Consider the following 19187-nt stretch of genomic DNA (forward strand, 5'->3'; position numbering starts at 1 on the left):
ATACCAGTATATCATTTCTCTTTACCTTTCAGTCTGCACAAGGTGGTGGGCATCGGACACTGCTCTACGGGCATGCAATCTTGCTGCGCCATTCCTACAGCGGCATGGTATGTCACCACATTACATGAGCTGGGAGCAGCAATGATTTATTTTTTGTATGAAAGTTATGTTTGAAAGTGCCCAGAATATTGCCATTTACTGATATCTGGAGAATTACTCACATCAGAGGCATTCTACTGTGGTTCCTAGAAACCATTGTGAAGGGTAGGTACTTGGAAATATGAAAACAGGCTGGTTGTATCTGGGTAAGTGCCAAAACTAAGTTTGGCTCCCCTACTGCTGAATCCTCCGTTTGTCAGTTGAGTTGGGGAATTTTCATATCTTTCCCCTTGGATATTCCATATTGCATAAGCTGTGACTGAATCTGCAGCTGGCATCTTGCTGTCAACCTGAGCATATGTTGGAGACTGAGTGGAAAAGGAGATTCCTTCTTACATATATTTTGGACAGAAGTCTCACTTGGAAATTCCCCGATGAATTACACAGGTTCTAAACTCCTTACCTACAAGTGAGGATTCATGGAGCTGAGATTTGATGCAACTCCTTTACTTCCACTCTTACTATTCCTGTCTCAGTGAAAAGACAACCTGGGGTAGACTGAGGTTATTTTAGAGCATATATTTTTGTCAAGTCTCCTTGAGTGCATTTAAGTTTATCATGCATACATCTTGTTGGTAATAGCTGATGGGTATAATCTAAGAATATTTAATCCTGTGTTAGTAGGTTGATGGCTTTTTGTATTTCAGTGGATTATCGGAAGTGAACAGAACAAGTAATGTATGCTTTTTTCTTTGGATAGTATCTATGCTGTCTCTCTACATCTCGATCGTCAATGGATAAGCTGGCATTTGATGTAGGATTGCAAGAGGACACAACAGGTAAACACCAGTTTAAAAGACTATATTATGAAGAATACTATCAGTCTAAAAATAAAAGTCTAAGAATTGCTTATTTAGATTAAGTTTGCTTGTTTTTTAAAACCTTGCTTCAGATAGGAGTAATAAGAGTAATAGCTGCAACAACTGAACAGTTCCAAGATCTGAGTTCCTTCCTGAAAAACAAAGTTATAGTTAAAGAAGACACATCTGAAAATGAGGTTTATTATGGGAACAGAATTTATGACTTTAGTACTTATACATATTTTGGGGAATTAGAGGCACTAACAGTCAGTAGAAGTGGAAGAACATATTTGAATTTGGATTCATGTGATGTTTCAAATATTATTTTTTGCGGTATGCAAATGCTTATTTTCATTGCTCCTAATGATGGGTTGCTCTCATCATTTCTTTGTCCTAATTCTCAGCAGAATATTCTCCAATGCCTTTTCTAGAATCTGGAATGAAGGTGACAGGGAAGTCCTTTAGCAAAAGCATCCTGGACCAGGTTGCCTAGAGAACATAGAGAGCCATCATCTTATTCAACTCTGGAATCGCTATTCTGGAGGTCTTAGTCTTTTGCTTATGTGTATTTTTTAGGGCTGAGTTTCCAACAAGGTGATGCAGGAATGATACTAGTTTTTGAGAACGCATGGACACTTGGTTTAGCTAACTGAAAACTGCATCAGAACTTTCAAGACTGAAACAAGTGTGACAGTAACATCAGTAACATTGGGTCTTTTCTTTCTTGTTTCTTTCTTTGCTGTTACTCAATATTGATATTAGGTGAGGCTTGCTGGTGGACCATACATCCTGCTTCCAAACAACGATCAGAAGGAGAAAAAGTGCGTGTTGGAGATGATCTGATTTTAGTCAGTGTCTCTTCAGAAAGATATTTGGTAAGTTGTATAACAATATCTGTACAGTGGTTCTTTTGCAGAAAAAAAAGAATCAATGAAAGTTTTGTAATAAAATCTGGCTTACATTTCCACCTCCTAAAAGTAAAACTTAAGGTGCTTAAACTGTTTTTCTTAAAAGTATTTTGCAAAACACACTGAAGGTCTGGAAAATGTGACTTTGATATAGAGCTAATCTAATTTTTGTTCATTTCAGTAGTGGAATAAGTGTTCAAAAATTTACTTAGATGAAAATAAGAAAATACAGAAAAAAAGAAATCTCTTCCAAACTGCATAATTGAGATGCTTAGAATCTGTGTGAGTGTTAGGTTAACAACACTATCATATTTATTAAAACTTTGTATAATAATTTTGGAATTTCCAACTTAGATACATAGGATTTGTGGGCTTAAGAGGTCAATATTTTATTAAGTTCAGTGTAATATATAGAGCTACTGACGTCATAATTAAATATGACTAAAATAATGATTAAATATAATTGCAATATTTTACAAGTTATTATGCCAGCTGCTTCTTATCACTGGTTTGTATAGCTTATTCATGAAGGGGTCTCCCATTTGTTCTGTAATGAAGAAGGTCAATACTTTAAGATGAATTTCTTTTGGTATTCTTGGTGTTGCAATCACCTGAACTATTCTTTATGGCAAAAAGAAGGTGAAAATAAGAGAAAAGTAATTGTGCTTCTGGAAGCTTCTGAAAAATCAGCCTCAGTGATTTGGCACAACAACTTAAAAAAAGATTCTTTAACAAGGAAGTGTTTTGAGTTTGTCAAAAATCTGTCTCAGATCTAGGAGAGCACTGAAGATGGTGAAGGCCCTTCAGGGGAAGCTGTATGAGGAGCAGCTGAGGTCACTTGTTCTGCTCCGCCTGGAGAAGAGGGGACTGAGGAGAGACCTCACTGCAGTCTAAAACATCCTCGTGAGAGGAAGCAGAGGGGCAGATGCTGATCTCGTCTCTATGATGACCAGGGACAGGACCCAAGGCAATGGCCTGAAGCTGTGTCAGGGGAGGTTTAGGTTGGATATTAGAAAAAAGATCTTCACCCAGAGGGTGGTTGGGCACTGGAACAGGCTCCCCAGGGAAGTGGTCACAGCACCAGCCTGACAGGGTTCGGACAATACTCTTGGGCACAGGGTGTGATTCTTAGGGATGGTGCTGTACAGGGCAGGAAGCTGGACTTGATGATCCTTGTGGGTACCTTCCAGCTCGGGGTATTCTATGATTCTGTGAGATGTGCATATAACGTTAAAGTTTATTCTCTATTTTTCATCTTTTTTTCTTTTTCTATGAGACATTATTTTTGATTTTTTAAAGTATTTAAGAAAAAAGTGAATAGTTTAATAAGACATCAATTATAAAATTGAAAATATTCTTCCTTCTTTTGGAAACACATAGGAAAATGAGAATATAATTATTAGAATATAATTGTAACTTTTAATTGGAAGCTCAATAGCTCATTTTTTGAGTTTTTTGTAACTAGATATTCTGAACACTTTCTGATCATCTTTGCATTTTAAAATTATTTTAAATAACTACTTTTATGAGAATTGTAACTAGATCTAGTGAAAAAACAACTTATTGTGGACTGAATTAATGAGAAATTTAATTAATGGAAAGGTTTTATTTAAAGACATTGGATTACTTTGAATTGTTGAATTGGGTTGCTGAAGTTGAATTTTGATACAGATTGTGTCTCTGTGTAGGCATGTCCTGGCCTCTAATTAGTAATAATCATCTCAGCCTATTATTTAGACCTTGTGCCTCAGCTGTTGATTCGCAAGGCTGTCACATGTACTTTTATACAGCACGAGGCACGATTCTGTCTGCAGAGACTTATTTTCCCTAACATGTGGTGTTAAGGCAGGTACTGCATGTTCCATGCAAAATATCAATATACTAAAAATAAAGAATACTTTCAGTGTAGAGAGAAATAAAACTGTATTACAGTCTTAAAGAGTTTTATAGCTAGACTGTAATGAATAGTTATTAAGCCTATTTCAGTCATACAGCTCTGGTTTGATGGTAAGATGGAGCAAGGATTCAGCAAATTAATTTTGCTCATACATGCACTTGCACATTTTTATGAACAGATGTTTTTCAAGCCTAGTATAAGATCTAGTAAACTATGTAGCTTCACAATCATAAAAATATTTGTGATTTTGCTACCTATCCAGTAATTATATTAGCATTGTCAGTAAAGCAGTGAAGCTTTTATGAAGATTGAAACAGTTGATAAATAAATCAGCAAGTTACCAATAAGTGAATATTTTTCATGAAAGCTGTCTCTCTGTCTTAAAATGTTTGTCTTAATCCATTTGGCTGTTTACAAAAATAACTTCAAAGGATATAAGTTTGAAAATATTCACAATTCATTGTTTTCATATTCACAATTCATTGTTTTCATGTTGAGGGCAGTCTCATGCTGTAGCTGCTATTTTCTATGACTTAAAAGAATGGAGCAATTGATACCTTTTACAATAGGACTGTGGAGAGATGAAGTTATTTTTATGAATCTGCTTCAATATTGAGACCAAATAAGCTCTATTGAATCCAGCTGAGGAATGCTTCTTCTAGGGGAGTGGAATTCCTCATATGGATCTCTTGACAGAAAATAGTGTTCATCAGGATGCTGAGGGTTGGTTGTATGTATGTTACATACTCTGTGATTAAAATCTTAGTAAAATGTAAGTTCTCCATCAAATGTTCTGTGTAAATACGCTGTTAGGAATAGGACTGGGATGTCACCTTTGTATATTGCAATATTGCTCTGTGTTTTCAAGCAATTTGCTAATTCTTTCTGAATGAAGAAAAATAGGTTAACCATCCTGGGGCAAAGATGTGCGTGTAAAAATAACAGATGAATAGAGTTCATTCATAGGGCATGGCTTTTTCAAAATGTAGTCAGCTCTTAGTTGAATTTGTATAATGCAAGAGGAGAGAAGAACTATGTCAGCTTCTTAAGTTGGTCTTCCAGTTGTCTGACTGCAGCTTAATTAATTTAACATTGACACTTTATGATCTCAGTGTAGTCAGTAGATTAGTGTTTAGACCTCATTTGATTGGCAACGCTCTTAAGTATTAGGGAAATATCAGGACTTTGCTGTAGCACCCCTTCTCCTCTTTCCACAAAATAAAATATTTTGGGACAATTGACTCTATATTTTCCCCAAAGACTTATCTTTTTTACTTACACTGAACAAGTGTTAAACTGATAGGAAGATCAATGTTAAAATCATAAGCTAAAGGTCCAGAGAGGTGGATTTTGACTTTTGACTCACAACAATGCCCCAGGGCAAGTCATTCACTTCCTCTAACTCTCACTGTTTGCCTAGACAATGGGATTTTGGATCCTTATTATCCTGTGTAGAATTTCTGAGGAAAAGTACTTACATAAGTGCTTGTGGCATTATATAATGTGTGAGCTGCTCTATTGACAAATACTTCAGAGAGGGAACTTGGCTCTGCTGGACCCTGTTAGCACAGAGCAAAAAGATGTTCTGCTATAAATATTGCCACCATTTAAGTTCAAGCCAGAGTTGCTATGTTTCTTTTCTTGAGGCAGTACAGCCTGATAAAGTACAGATGTAATATTTCTAGCATGTTTCCCCAACTTGTACATATTAGTATCAAACCCCAATAGGGGTTTGCCTATGCCTCTTATTAACTACATATCCTGATTTCTTTCAATATTGCCAATTTTCAATAATTTAGAAGTTCAATTAATTGCAATTTCCTTCAAATTCATGAAGTCTCTGAATAACTTTTAAACATAATTTAAGAAAAAATCATTTGACATAAAGTTGAAATACAAAATGCATAAATAAAGATAAAACTGAAAATTGTTACCCATCAGATTGGTATTGTTCTGGCTGAGAAGTCAGGAAAGAGGGAAAACCCCCCAACATTGAATCTACAGTGCACAGATTTCAGTATAATGCAACACTGGTGTATAACCTGAGATTTATGTATAGTTACTGAGTTACTGTCTCTGTGACTGCAATGCTGACCTGCAGCTGCATTATGCAGATCTGTGAAGAAGCCTTGACATTTATTTGATTGAAATGATTTTTTTTTTTTTTGACTACTGAAAACTAACAAGAAACTAATTGGGAACTTTCCTTTGAAATGTAAACTTTTCCTTGAATATTTTTATCATGGTTAAGTGATGGCAGAATTCCCTTTCAAAAATAATAGCATCCAAATTAGATCAAACTATTTTAAAGGTGGAGCTGATACATGCCATTACTCCTGGACAGGAGGACAGGTTCCTCAGTATTACAAAGGCACTGCCTCTGTATCCTCTTGCATCAAATATATTGTTGATTTTCAGCTCCTAGTTTTATTTATTTATTATCATATGCTTGGAACAGCTTCTAAGTATCTGTATAATTTCTTGGTGCAGTAGTATCAGGGAACCCAGAAGTGTGTGAGGGTTTTTTTTCAATGTAAAAAAAAAAAATTATTCTTCCCTTTCATTATTTTTTCTAAAAGTATAAAATTCAGTATTGGACTTTACTTTCTTCTGTGTAGATTCACAATTCCATAATTTCTCTTTATTGAAAAATTATAAAAAAGGTTTTTTAAAAGAGTAATTTTAATCTGCATAAGCAAACCTGGAATTAGTGGAACCAAGGTAGCGTTGAGCTGCTCTGTTACACTGATCATAATGCAGTTCCCATGGAGTCTTTATACAATGATTTGAAATGTTATTGTGGAGGCTGGTAGGACTTTCCAATAATTAAGGCTGTCAAGCTGCTCTGCCTTATGGAGTCCTGCTTCCAAGTACTTATAATCAAGTGCATGTGATGTAAAAAAATCACTTACTAGAATTAGTAGCATCTACTTCTGTTTTTTTTCCCTTTTTTTTTTAATCAGTGTGAGATAATTTTTTTATTTCATCCAGAAGAGGTCAAATGTTATTGAACTCAAAGACAGGGAAGAAAAAAAGATGTAATTTTCTTGTGTACTTCTCAATAATTTATGAAAGAACAAAAGCAAAACCCAAAACAAAACAAAAAAAAACCCCAAACAAAACAAACAAACAAACAAACCAAAAACCAAAAACCAAACAAACAAGAAAAAGGAATAAAAAGGCAATAAGACTCTCCCTGGTTAAACTTAGTAAAGAAACGTTCTCCTGAAACAATGGAGCTTGATCATGACCAGGGAAGAGTGTTTAAATTTTCTTTGAGTAGCTAAAAGTCTGATGACTTTTTCTATTTTACATAAGCTAGCACCTCCTGTGTGTTAGTGAACTGTTTAAACTCCCTCTACAGTGAATAATTAAATACATGCCAGCCCTGGTGAGAGCAGATATTCCTTGAAATGGATTGCTCAAGGCAGGAATGAAGCCAGGCACTGTATTGACAGCTGAGAACTCAGTGTTGTGTGTGCTGCCGGTGATCTCCTGTCATTTAAGATATGTGGAGGAAGAAGCTGTGACAAGGTAGAAGGAACAAAAGGCAGGTGATGTATCCGCGACAGGAGTGGGACTGAATTGGGAAGGAGGGAAACTGAGTGGGACTTGATGAGTGGCTGAAAAGATTGTCAACTGAAGGCAGGCAGCCAGTAATGGACTAACAAATTGTCTGGGACAAGAAGCTCGTCACAAGGGAAGAGTAGGCATCCGCTGGTTAAAGTGGTGTTCAAAATTTAGGACAGAAAAAGTGTGTGGTTTTGGCAGGGAGAATTGATAGAAGAACAAGTGGAGTGAGACTGGCAATGAAGGGTGTCAAGAGAGCGGAGTGGGCTTTCTGGGGAGAACTAAACTGCTGGACAAAGTCCAGAGAGAAGCAAGTCTGAGGCCAATAAATGAAAAAAGAATTGAGGGTTAGGAGTTATGGTGAGTTTCTGGAGAGAAATCTAATGCTGGCTGACATGTGAGGAAGAGTTTGAGCAAGAAAAAAACCTAAAAGACCCCACTTAGGCTTCGTAGATCTAAGGAGAACCTTTTGAAGCAGGAGGAGGTCCTAATTCTGGGTGATAAGGTGAGCAGTAATTAGGTCAGGAAGCTGGTTTGGCTAGATGAGAGACGTAGAATCACAGATTCTATGTTTGGGTTGGAAGGGGTCTGGAAGATCATCTTGTTCCAACCTCCCAGCCATGGGCAGGTTCACCTTCCACTAGAGCAGGTTGCTCAGGGCCCCATCCAACTTGGCCTTGAGCGCTGCTGGGGATGGGGCAGCCCCAGTCTCTCTGGACAACCTGTGCCAGTGCTTCACCACTCTTGCAGGGAAGAATTTCTAGTGAGACTGGGGTAAAGATTTGGAAGGGAAAAGAGTGGTAGAGGCCTGGAGCAATTAGGCTAGATAACTACTGCCAGCAACTATGCAGGAAACCCACTGTATTATGGCGCAGCAGTCACATGTGGTATGCTGACAGCCAATTCCTGCCATGATTTTTATAGTAGGTTAAGAAGGAGATGTCTAAATAATGGTTTTCAAGTTGCACACATGAACCACAGGTAGAAAACTGTAATAGTGGAATTACTTTTTACCTTTTTTTTAAGAATTTAGGAAAACTACATGTAAATGATAACACAAAATAATTTTCTTAAATTTAAAAAAAATCACAGGCATGCAAAAATGCAAAAATTATGGTACTGGTATATTTTTATGAAATCTCCTAAGCATACAGCCACACTGGCTTTTCTTAGAATGCTCTTTCAGTGATGACAAAAGTTCAATGGATGTGTCAGGGCTGTGTACTAGGGAAGCTGTGGTATGAAGCAACTTTGAAGATGAAATTTTGAGCTGGGAATTGCATTTGGAGGATTGGTGGTATGATGGTTAATTACTTTCCTGGAGAATTAGATTCTGTACCAGACTCTACTGTGAAATTTGCTGAGCAGATGATCTTGTATACTTGCTTTGAAAAGGCCACTACTCATCCCTTACTTGGAATATTCCTTATTGGAGTTGTGTCTCCCGCATCTCCTCCTTTTATTAGGGGTTGAAACCTCAGAGTTACTCAGTCTTGATAACTGCAACTGAGGTGAATGTAAGATGTGCCTTGACCAATAAACTACATATGATGCAGTCACCTCAACTTGGGCATCCTAGATTAGTGAAAGTTTCTTAGTTTAATCTCTGTACCTCCCTTCCCCAATGGAAAATGGGCTATAATACTATTTCTTTGAGAAAATTAATTCATTAATATTTGTTATGTTTTGTGAAATACTGTAATTGGTGCAAGAGAAAAGCCTATGAGGAAATTAATAATTCTCTTTTCAAAGCTTTGAAGAATTGACTATATTGAATAAAGCATGAGGCTGCAGACTGAAGATTGAGGGGAAAACCGAGCACTGAGCAGCTGTTGACCAACTGAGCTCCATTATCCTGTATATACAATTAGGTAGCACATGTGCAAAAACTAGTATCATGCCATTGAAGACTGTAGAGTGATGTGTTCACTAGAAGCCATTCTTTTTCCATAGGGTACTTAGTTTGACATTTCCTAACTTTTGATGCTTGCTTCTGTAAAATTAATACTTTGCTAATGAAAGCTCTTGTGACTAATCATGCAAAATGATCATCATTTGGAAGCATAGTAGCTGATGTGCTTCAGGCTTTTGATGATACAGTGCAGAAGGACAGCTATTATAAAGAGGGGGAATGCAAACTACCCCCTTCTACCCTCTGTGGGTCCCTTATGCTTTCCTGCCCTGCATCTGCAATTACCCGTGCTCAGCTAAGCGGTAGCGGAGTACCTGGTTTGTTGTAATGGTAAATTTCTGTGGGTTTTAGCTCCTACTCTCCCTTTACTGATGGTAAATTTATGCTGAGTGAAGGAGTTGGAATTGCTTAGTATATTGCTGAAATTCTCTTTCTTTATCAATGAAAAAATTCACTTTGCTCTTGGGTTTGCGGGCCAACTGTTTAAAGCGCTCTGAAGAAATGCAAAGAAAACAGGATTTTTTAGTACTTTAAAGCCTTTGAAAATTTCCTGGGCTTTGCCTACTATGGATCAAAATTTAGAAAATAATTTTTGTTCAGTAGTGTAAGTTTACCCATTTTTATCCAAACTTTTTCAAAGCGTTCATAGATGTTTCAATGAATATAAATATATTGCCACTATAAGACACAAGCACAAACCCCTAATTCTATAAAAATTTTACAAAGATGCAGCTATTATTATGTTAGTTCTGTCCAGTATCTCCCTTCCTTGTGAATAAATATTGGTATTTGTTTTGACTGTTTCAATATAATACTCTGTTACAGAATACTTTTTCAATGACTCAGGTAATAAATTTGAATAGAAATTACATAAGTGGGAAGTTAACAAGTGGTTTTGTTTCTAGAGACTGTGTATTTAGTTTAACCGTTGATTTTTTACTGAAGTTTGCTAATTCATTGGGTTTTGGATGCAAAATGTTTTTCCCTTCCTAATTAAAAAAAAAGAAGAGAGAAAAAAAGGAAAAGGAGTATAATTTGTTTTGTTTTGGTACTTTTTTGCTTTTCTTTAGTTGTAGTTGCAAGTACATTCTTGTGTACCTGTCATGGGAATGGTGTCTGTTCAAGACTTGGAACATCTCAGGGGTTCTTGGGTCAGTTGAGGATAGGTGCCTAATTGTTTGAAACTGCTTTTCTGTTGGGATCGGTGTAGTAATTTTAAGTCAGGAAGCAAGGGCTGTCAGAGTCTCTGTGTACAGGAAAGGAAATAGCTTCCATTTATCTCTGCACCAGCTGGTACTAAGAAATCTGAAGGAGTGTGGTTGATGCTGTGGTTGTGTAGTACTTAAACATTCTGAGAAGTGCACTGCTTCATACATAGTTTTCAAAATCTTCCAGTAAATAATGTTTATTACTTTTCTTTTGCTATTCTTGCTATTTGAAATGGCCTGAGATTGAAGGCAGAGTTATCAAACTGCAGATGAAAATAGATATTGCTAGATAAACTGGCAATATTGACATACCTTAGCCAAGAGGAAGCCTGAAGCAAAAGTTTTCCTTTCTTTACATTTTTGTCTTTTGACACACACACACATTTTGGAGAAGAGAAACTTTCATGCAGACTGTGAAATTTAAAATATATCATTGAGTTATTCAGAGCTCTTGTAAATGCAGCTATGCTGCAGCAATCACTGCTAAAGGGTTCTTGTGGAAATTAACATCTGATTCCTTAGCTCTTCAGTGAGCTGAAATACACTGTGTTCTTTTTGAAGACCTAGGGACAGAGTTATGATTATGTTACTTTGCTGCAGAGCAGTATAGAGTTTACAATATGCCTTTAAATTCAGTTGGGAAACCTGCAGTATTCTCAGAGATAAGTTTTGGAGTTTATCCTTGAGATAAACTGCTGGTGGACTGTAGTGTTAACCCATATTCATAAAATACCATGATTTAAATCTGAGAAGAGATAAAAACCCTGTTGCAGGTTAAATGCTGGTTTAGGAGATTAACAGTCTAACAGTAGGGAAGATTATCAGTCTAAGATAATCAGTTAGGAGATTATCAGTCTAACAGTAGGGAAGACAAATCTAGCTTTTTGCTTGAACCTGGACACTGGTGCAGGAAATACATTACTTGGTTGAGACAACCTGCCTGTAGTGGGGAAGGCCCATATGAAGATCAGAATAGACAGCAGGATTCCTGAACCAAACATATTTCTGCTTTCCAATTATTACTACATACCCAAAAGACGTGCTATGCATGTGGTCCTCATCAATGATGGAAACCTTCCACTTCTGCCAGATGCACTGATACGCCAGGTAAAAAATATCTGTGTAATATGTATGGAGACTGTTCAGCACCAGTGTGAGTGTCATGTCCACGTCCTAGACATCACGTACAGAACTTGTTTCATTTTGATAGCTTTATTGTGCTGAAAGTGCAAAACCAATAAAGTCCAGTAAGTTACAGACAGAGAGCAAATTGCTTTAAAACAACATTGAGATTGTTAAAGTGTAGCACTAAAAACTTAGGCAATGCCAGGATAAATACTGGCATCTCTAATCTTTTGGGATTTTTTCAATACATTGGATATAATTGAATCCTTGGATATCCGTTAACAGGGTATTTTCTCTACATGGTCAAAGCTTCCTTTTATTGTTTTCTATGAATTGTTCTAGGGAATGAACACCATAGTTTATGTAATTGTAAATGGTAGGAACCCCTGCTGTCAATTGTAAATTTAAGGATGCTGCAACGAATCTAGGGAAGTGAGGATAAGAACTGCAGAATATACTCTGCCTTGGAGGTCATATGTTGTATCATTTGAACCATCCTTTTTAAAGTTATTATTCTCTGGTGACTCACCTTGAGACATCTGGAATATAATCAGAACCGCAACTGTAATCCAATGAATGGATAAAAATTACAGGTGCTCTGAAGAGAGATGTCAACAATGTATTTTTGTTCACTATCCTGTCTATAGAAATGTAACGCTAATTCAATCGATAGTTCTGTGTTTGAAAATCAGTTAATTAACATGTACAAAACACACAGTTAGAAGAAGTGCTCTAGTGATGGCAGATATAAATGATGGAGGAGTTCTCCTCCTCCTCTTTTGTCTATCCTGAATGACGTGTTTTCCTCGAAAAGTAATATTCCTGCTTTGGTTGAATTGCTTGTTGTCACTAACTGGATTGGTATTGTGATCTTAGAAGAACCCTAACAAAATTAAGGCCCACAGGGCAAAAATAGAGCTGGAGCTGGGCTGCAGATTCTAATCTCCCGTCCTGGTCTGCCATTCACTAAGTTATATACCCATTCTTCCCTATATAAGGGAAGAATAAAAGGCAAAGAACTTATTAGTTCATTAATGTTTTCCATTACATGCGTTGAGTGACAGTGGTGCAGTGTAAACATGGCTTTTGTGAGATCTCTTACTTTGCAGGTCATTAGCTGTTATGGGAGCCTTCTAAATGAGCTGATGTGCTATTTCTTGTGCTTTTGTACAACTAGAAGATGTGCAGGTAGGGAGACAGAACTCTGCACATGTCATTGAGAATCTACCCTCTTCTGACCTCCACTGAAATTTTTGTCTTTTGTGTCCTTAATTATTTTACCCAGAAGCTCTTAATGTTGGCAACAACATATGGAAACAAAGACCAATACTACTGTATAAGTGCAGTTACTGTCCAGTAGTTTAAGATAAAATTCTGATAAAAGTGTATAAATGTTACTGTACTTGAAAAATTATTCCTTAGTAAGATAAACAGTATTGTTCAAAACAGCTGCTTGTTCACAGAACACTTGGTTCCGTAATCTTACATAAGGTTGTGATGTTTGGCACTGACAGCATATCCATGGAAGTGACTGATGGTGTGGGAGGGTCAAATGATTTTGTATGGATGCAATACAGTATGCTTTGAGATAGGAATTTCTGAGACAATGTCACTGAACTAGTTGGAACTCACACGGAATTCTGAGAAGAGACAGCACCTGTTGCACTTACTGCAAAGATCTGCAGCACTGGCAGAAGGTAGGGAGTAACACAGCCAAAGAAGAGCACCCATTGAATGCATAGGTAGGAAGTGAGACTTTCAAGGAAAGATTGTTTCAGTTTTGCTTGGATCTTGAAAACTTTGTTCAAGAATGTGTTTTGTGAACTGTCTTAAGTGACTTACAGAGTCAGTAGTTTGTTTACATAATTTCTTTGACCTAATGGCAGTTTTAGGAAGCCAGTGGCCTGCAAAAAATATTCAAGTGGTAAGTTACACTCGAAATACAGATTAAGGTGATATCCCGATATTCAAACTTCATGGAAATTCCCATTGTGCGTCGAAGGAAGTACACAAGTATAAGACCCCCACGGCATTTAACAATTGGTTCTTCAGTGTTCACTGTAGTCTAAGATGCCAAGCAACTGACTCTGACTGTTCTGTACTGTTCCTGTATGTTTTTTTGAGGCAAATATGCTTTACTATTCTAGCTTTATTTCTAATGTCCCTTGAGGAGTACCCAGGTCTAGCTCTGTGTTTGCTAGCATTGTGTTTGCAATGGGAACAATTTATGTTTGAAAGAAATGAGAGAATGTCTGATACTATTATTGTATTCTGTAATGAGATTTTTAACTAACCTCAAATAAAAGCCTCCCTCTTTCCTGGTTCTAGCATCTCTCTTATGGCAATGGTAGCTTACATGTTGATGCAGCCTTCCAGCAGACGCTCTGGAGTGTAGCACCAATCAGTTCAGGAAGTGAAGTTGCCCAAGGTAAGATCGACTCAACTTTAAATATTGAAAGACTGATAGTAAATGAAATGCTTTAAAAATCAAATTATTATGCCTATTATCCATATTATTATTATGTGGGAGAGGTTTTCTCCTATGTAAACATTGAATACAATAAATAAGTATACAATTGATCTGAAAACAGAGGGAAGGCTATACTCAAAGTTAACACTAATAGTTTTCTACATATTTTTGCTGAGTACTGAATGGCTCATTCAAATCTCATTTTTCTAAAGATATGATAACATTTGTAATATGTTTTTTGAAATGGCTTTTGGTCTTGGTTTAAAATACTATCTCAAATCATTCTGATGGATGCAGTCATGGTTACATGTTTCTGAGACTGAGTAAAAAATGGCAAGAGGCTTGGAAGCAGGATGTGAAATCCTAAGACTGAAGATGGGAAATGGTTTTATGAGTAACATATGGTTGGAAAGAAAAACATGAGGAGGGTAAAGACAGAAAGAGAACAGCTTTCAAGAATTATTTATTTTATTTAGGAATTAGGAAGGAGTTTTAATGTAGTTTCTGACATTGAAAGGACAAGAATCCCTGAATTTATGCATACTGGTTCCAAAGTGAAGGAACAAACAGTGTTTTTCTGAAGTCTGTCACAATGTAAAGCCTAATGAGTTCTACTTTCCTGCAGACTGACTGTTTTGAGTGGGTGTTGTAATAGAATTTAAAGAAGGTTAAAGCTGCAGGTCATTTCATTTGTGTGATTTTTGGATAATATTTTTTAAAGAAGCAATACTCTGAAATTTCACATCAATTCTTTTTATTTGGCATATTTTAAACCTCAGTAATGGAATGTTCTTGCAACTTTGCTCATTCAGATTTTAGGGACCCAGCATCTCTTTTTTTATATAGTCATTTATATAGCGTTTTTACATATGAGAATCACTCTGCATGTACACATTGTCTGACATGGTTTATAGTACAAACCATTATTAAAAAATGCTAGTGCATTGCTTGGCAGCTGAGCTTTATGGAGAAAAACTTTCTGTTAATGAGAAGACCTTTTCAGTTTGCTTCTTCCTATTAACTCCATTCTCCTTGTCCTCCCACTGCTGGCAGCACTGGTGTGTCATTCTTGCTAATAATCCAGGCATGGTTTATGTGCTGAGACGCAGATTTGTGCTGTGTCACATCTCTGCCTGGTGAACCTCACTGCTGAGACTTGCCTGTCTTTTTGAGAAGCAGAAATCCACAATGACATGGTGTCATATAGCATACTCATACTCCCAGGAAATAATGTGAAAATGATGTAATATGGTTTTTGCAGCTTTGTGTTTATCTGTGTATGTGCTTGCTCTTTGTTGCTGTGCTTTTCCATTTTCACTTTCTTCAGGTACAGACATTATCTTTGTTAAGATAAGTATGTTTTCTAGAGAAAACAGGTGGCTAGTGTCAGAAAGGATTAGAGCAAGGGCCTTGTTCTTGAAAAAGAGGCAACAGTTCCCATAATCAAGGTAGTCCTGTGGTGAAGGGAGAGTGAATATCACACTTAGTGTGTGAGGCCTTTCCTCTATATCCTCAGTAAAATGGTAGCCAAGCCAGAGAAAATTACCTCAAAAAGGAAGAAGGAAATAAACTATTTTTTTTATTATCTGCAAAATGCTTTTTCATATTCATAAATAAAATATTAATATATAGGAATAACTGCACTACAATACCCTCTCTTAATCAAAACTTTTCATTAAAAATAGATTAATTAATTAAACTATTCAGTTAAATAAAATTATTTTGAAGTGAAAATAATGAATAATTAGTCTATAAGATGAACTAGGATACTGGAGGTAGTTCAAAGAAAATAATTTATTTTTACAAGCATATCTGTAAAATTGGCTTATGCAGAAGTCAATTTATTGTTTAAGTAAAACAGAGTTTAGAGTCAAATCAAGTAATTCTGCTAATTCTGTGTGATGAAGTAGATGGGGGTCACTTTTAAAACAAATTACAGAATTATATTGCCACAGGTCCATGTAAAAATTAATGTATATAACAACAGATACCTGGGCATACCCTGCTGTGTCAAGACCAAGAATTTAAAAAATCAGTGCTAAAATTTGCCACATAAATACCAAATTTATACTGATTTTAAAGGTTTAACAATATATATCCTGAAATATTACCTGATATATTCAGGAAAAAAAATTCATGTAGCTTCAAAATAAACTTGTTAAATGTGTGCAGTGTGACCGAAGGGTCTCCAACAGCATTTACCAGTACAGATCTGTCTTGCTTCACAGCATTACTTATTAACATAGACATTGCTTCAAAATATAATTTCAGGTATAATTTTTAAAACATCTTGTTGCTATAACACTAAACCCAAGGAATTATGTTATGGCATCCTGCTCAAATGTACAATTTGATATTAACTGTTTTTAGCAAGAAGGGAAGGTGAGTTTAGGACACAAAGAAGTGTTTACATTTAGCTTGTCAGGCTGAAAAAATACCATTGAATTGTGCTTAAAACCTACCAGGTTTTAGTATTCTTCAGTTGCTTGGTTATAATACAATATTTGTGGAATAACATAAAATCGTATTTCCTTTTAATGTCACATCTCTACTGCAAAAAGACTGATGAAAAAACATCTATTTTGTTAACATCTTTAATTGATAAGAATTATGGCCTTATTTTCAGCTTCTGGCTGCAAAGTCCTGGCGCTTCAAATATTGTAATGCTATGTGTATGGTCTGTGCCTTAGTTTGTGAACACACACACATCTGTACAAGTGTTTGGCTGTGAACCTGCACGTGCAGTGGAGGTGTTTGCATTATGGGAGTTTCCCTTTGGAGTCCAAATAAATTGTGATTATTGGTTTTGGGTTTTCTGTCAAGCAGAACGTAGAATGGATCTTCCCAGAAGTTTTTCTCACAGAAAACTTCCAAATATTCCAAAAAGAGCTTTAAAAATAATGAATTAGCTATATCAGTCTTTTTTTTGGGAATATGATAACTGGAATTCTTATCTTAAATAAAATGAAAAGTGAGTAGGTAAGATGGAAGTTTCCCATTTTTTCTGTTGTAATCTGAGAGAGGAGTACTTGGTTCCTTGTTTCGGTTGGCTCAGTCTTTTCTGAGTTGTGATGGATATGTAGAATCCCCTGCCTGTGGCTCCTCTTTATCCTGATCCATCCTTACCTACCTGCTAACTTGGAACTTTTCTCACTTGGCAGTGTTCAACTGGCACCCCAGGGTATGAGATATCTTCCCCCTTCTTCTGACTCTTTTTTAAAAGTAACATAAAATGCCAACAGAAATAACTGAAATCAACCTGATAGTATTTATTACAGTTTGAACTGTAATTTTGTGTGTTGCTGTGTTTAGAGAAATGCACTCGATTTTCTCCCTTTATTCAAGGATACCTGATAGGAGGGGATGTTCTGAGGTTATTGCATGGTCACATGGATGAATGTTTGACAGTCCCTTCGGGTGAACATGGAGAAGAACAAAGAAGGTAGGTTTCCAGCCTATAAAGAATAATAGTAATGAATGTTGCTGAATCAGAATATAAGTGATAGTACAATTGTTTGAAAGATATTGTGATGAGATTTATTACTCATAAGAATGAATATTGTTGAGATAAACTTTGGACATGAGCCTTTTGTATTTTCTTTTCAGTATTGTTCAAGTCTGATTTCACTTACCAGATGTAAAAGCAGTTGTGATTTTTGATAATTTATTGCCATTTTTACTGATTTAAAAGCACTGTGAATCAAATGTGTTGGTTTTTTTTATTGCTGTTTTTTTCTGTAATTACAAAAATTTCTTTAGGACAGGAGTGTAAGAATACTGCCCAATCCTTCAAAGTAACTAATCTGGGAATTAATCTCAGTTCTACCTGTCATGGCAGTCTACAATTTAATTTATGGTTATTTTCTTGACTCAAGGAATCCTAGAACGGAAGTAGAGAAGTGATGACAACTTGGTATGTGTCTCTCTCTGTTAACTAAAAAATCCAAATAGCGAGAAGACTGTTCCTGTAAGTGGCATGTCTCAGTGGAGTGATTGCATCAGCCCTCTTTACTTGCTCTAATAAAATATGCCCTAAACTTGTTTTTGGTAGGGTAGTGTCATATAATTTATTTCTACCTGCAGGCTAAATGCTAAATGTTGCTAAATGGTATTTTGGAATAGTTTGTTTAATGCAGCATATTGGGTAGCTTCATTTCCATGACAAAGGAAGTGCCATTCATTAACTCACTCATCAAAATGAGTTTTCTTGCTTTGTAAATAGAAATGTGTTTTTTATTTTATTTATTCTCATTGGTAAAGGTAAGGAAAAGACTCTGGAAGCTCTCACAGAAAAATTCTATGAATTTTTAAATGTTAATGAGAAAAACCTCAGAGTTTTCTTATACAGCTGGTGACCAACACTTCGTGGATATTTCTCATTTTCAGACAAGGGAATAGTTTTTGAATGCAGAAGATCGTTCAAAATGCTGATACTTAAAATGTGATCAGTTCAGGTTTTAGTTTTAGTCACCATGTGAGAGTCATTACAGCTTGATCACAGCTATTATTATCCTCAGCCTGGAAGTGAGAAAAAAAATAGGGTGATAAATAAATAAGATCCTATAGTGTTTGCTCTTACTTCAACCTAAATCCTGCAAAATTCCTTTCAAAAATGCAGTTGTAGTGTAACTTCAGATTTATAGGTTGATCAAACACTTCAGAAATGAATTTCAGTCCTTAAAAACACACTAAAAATCTCTTTTCTACAAGACTAACATCATATGTAAAACACAGTGACAGAGTGTGAAGTTGCAAATTAAGAAAAAATTGATTTGACCTACTTGTGCATTCACATGATGCATCTCTCTGTCCTATAACATGGGAAGAATATGATTAATTTCGTAATCTGCAGAGCAGTGCTTGTAAACAAATCAGATAATTGTATTTCTTTCTGTGGTGTCTGCTGTGTTCTGTATTTCTCTCTGCCTTCCCCATACCTGTCTAAAACCCCCAAAGAAGCAGAGGTAGTAGGCAACAAATAGTAGGTGTGTCTTTGTCTTTATTTTTCCTGACATCAATACTGAGAAACATTGCTTCTTAGTGCCTGATAGAAACAGATTTGATCTTCTGAAATGTACTGTTATTCAGGAACTTTCTTTGATAAGCAAAATAAAAATAAGTTTGTTTTTTTTTCCATA

The 19187-nt window shown here is 36.1% G+C and overlaps 1 protein-coding gene across 5 annotated transcripts in view; it reads left to right on the forward strand.

The window, feature by feature from the left end:
* The window catches only part of RYR2 (ryanodine receptor 2), a 392986-nt gene that overhangs the window by 156836 nt on the left and 216963 nt on the right, over positions 1 to 19187 (forward strand). For all 5 annotated transcript variants that reach the window (XM_069010345.1, XM_069010346.1, XM_069010347.1 and 2 more), the window contains 5 exons: positions 33 to 107; positions 860 to 938; positions 1722 to 1834; positions 13908 to 14007; positions 17395 to 17491. In XM_069010345.1, coding sequence (XP_068866446.1) covers positions 33 to 107; positions 860 to 938; positions 1722 to 1834; positions 13908 to 14007; positions 17395 to 17491 — 464 coding nt within the window. The remainder of the gene's footprint in view (positions 1 to 32; positions 108 to 859; positions 939 to 1721; positions 1835 to 13907; positions 14008 to 17394; positions 17492 to 19187) is intronic.

Source organism: Aphelocoma coerulescens, chromosome 3 (assembly GCF_041296385.1).
Source record: "Aphelocoma coerulescens isolate FSJ_1873_10779 chromosome 3, UR_Acoe_1.0, whole genome shotgun sequence".
In the NCBI taxonomy this organism is placed as follows: Eukaryota; Metazoa; Chordata; class Aves; order Passeriformes; family Corvidae; genus Aphelocoma; species Aphelocoma coerulescens.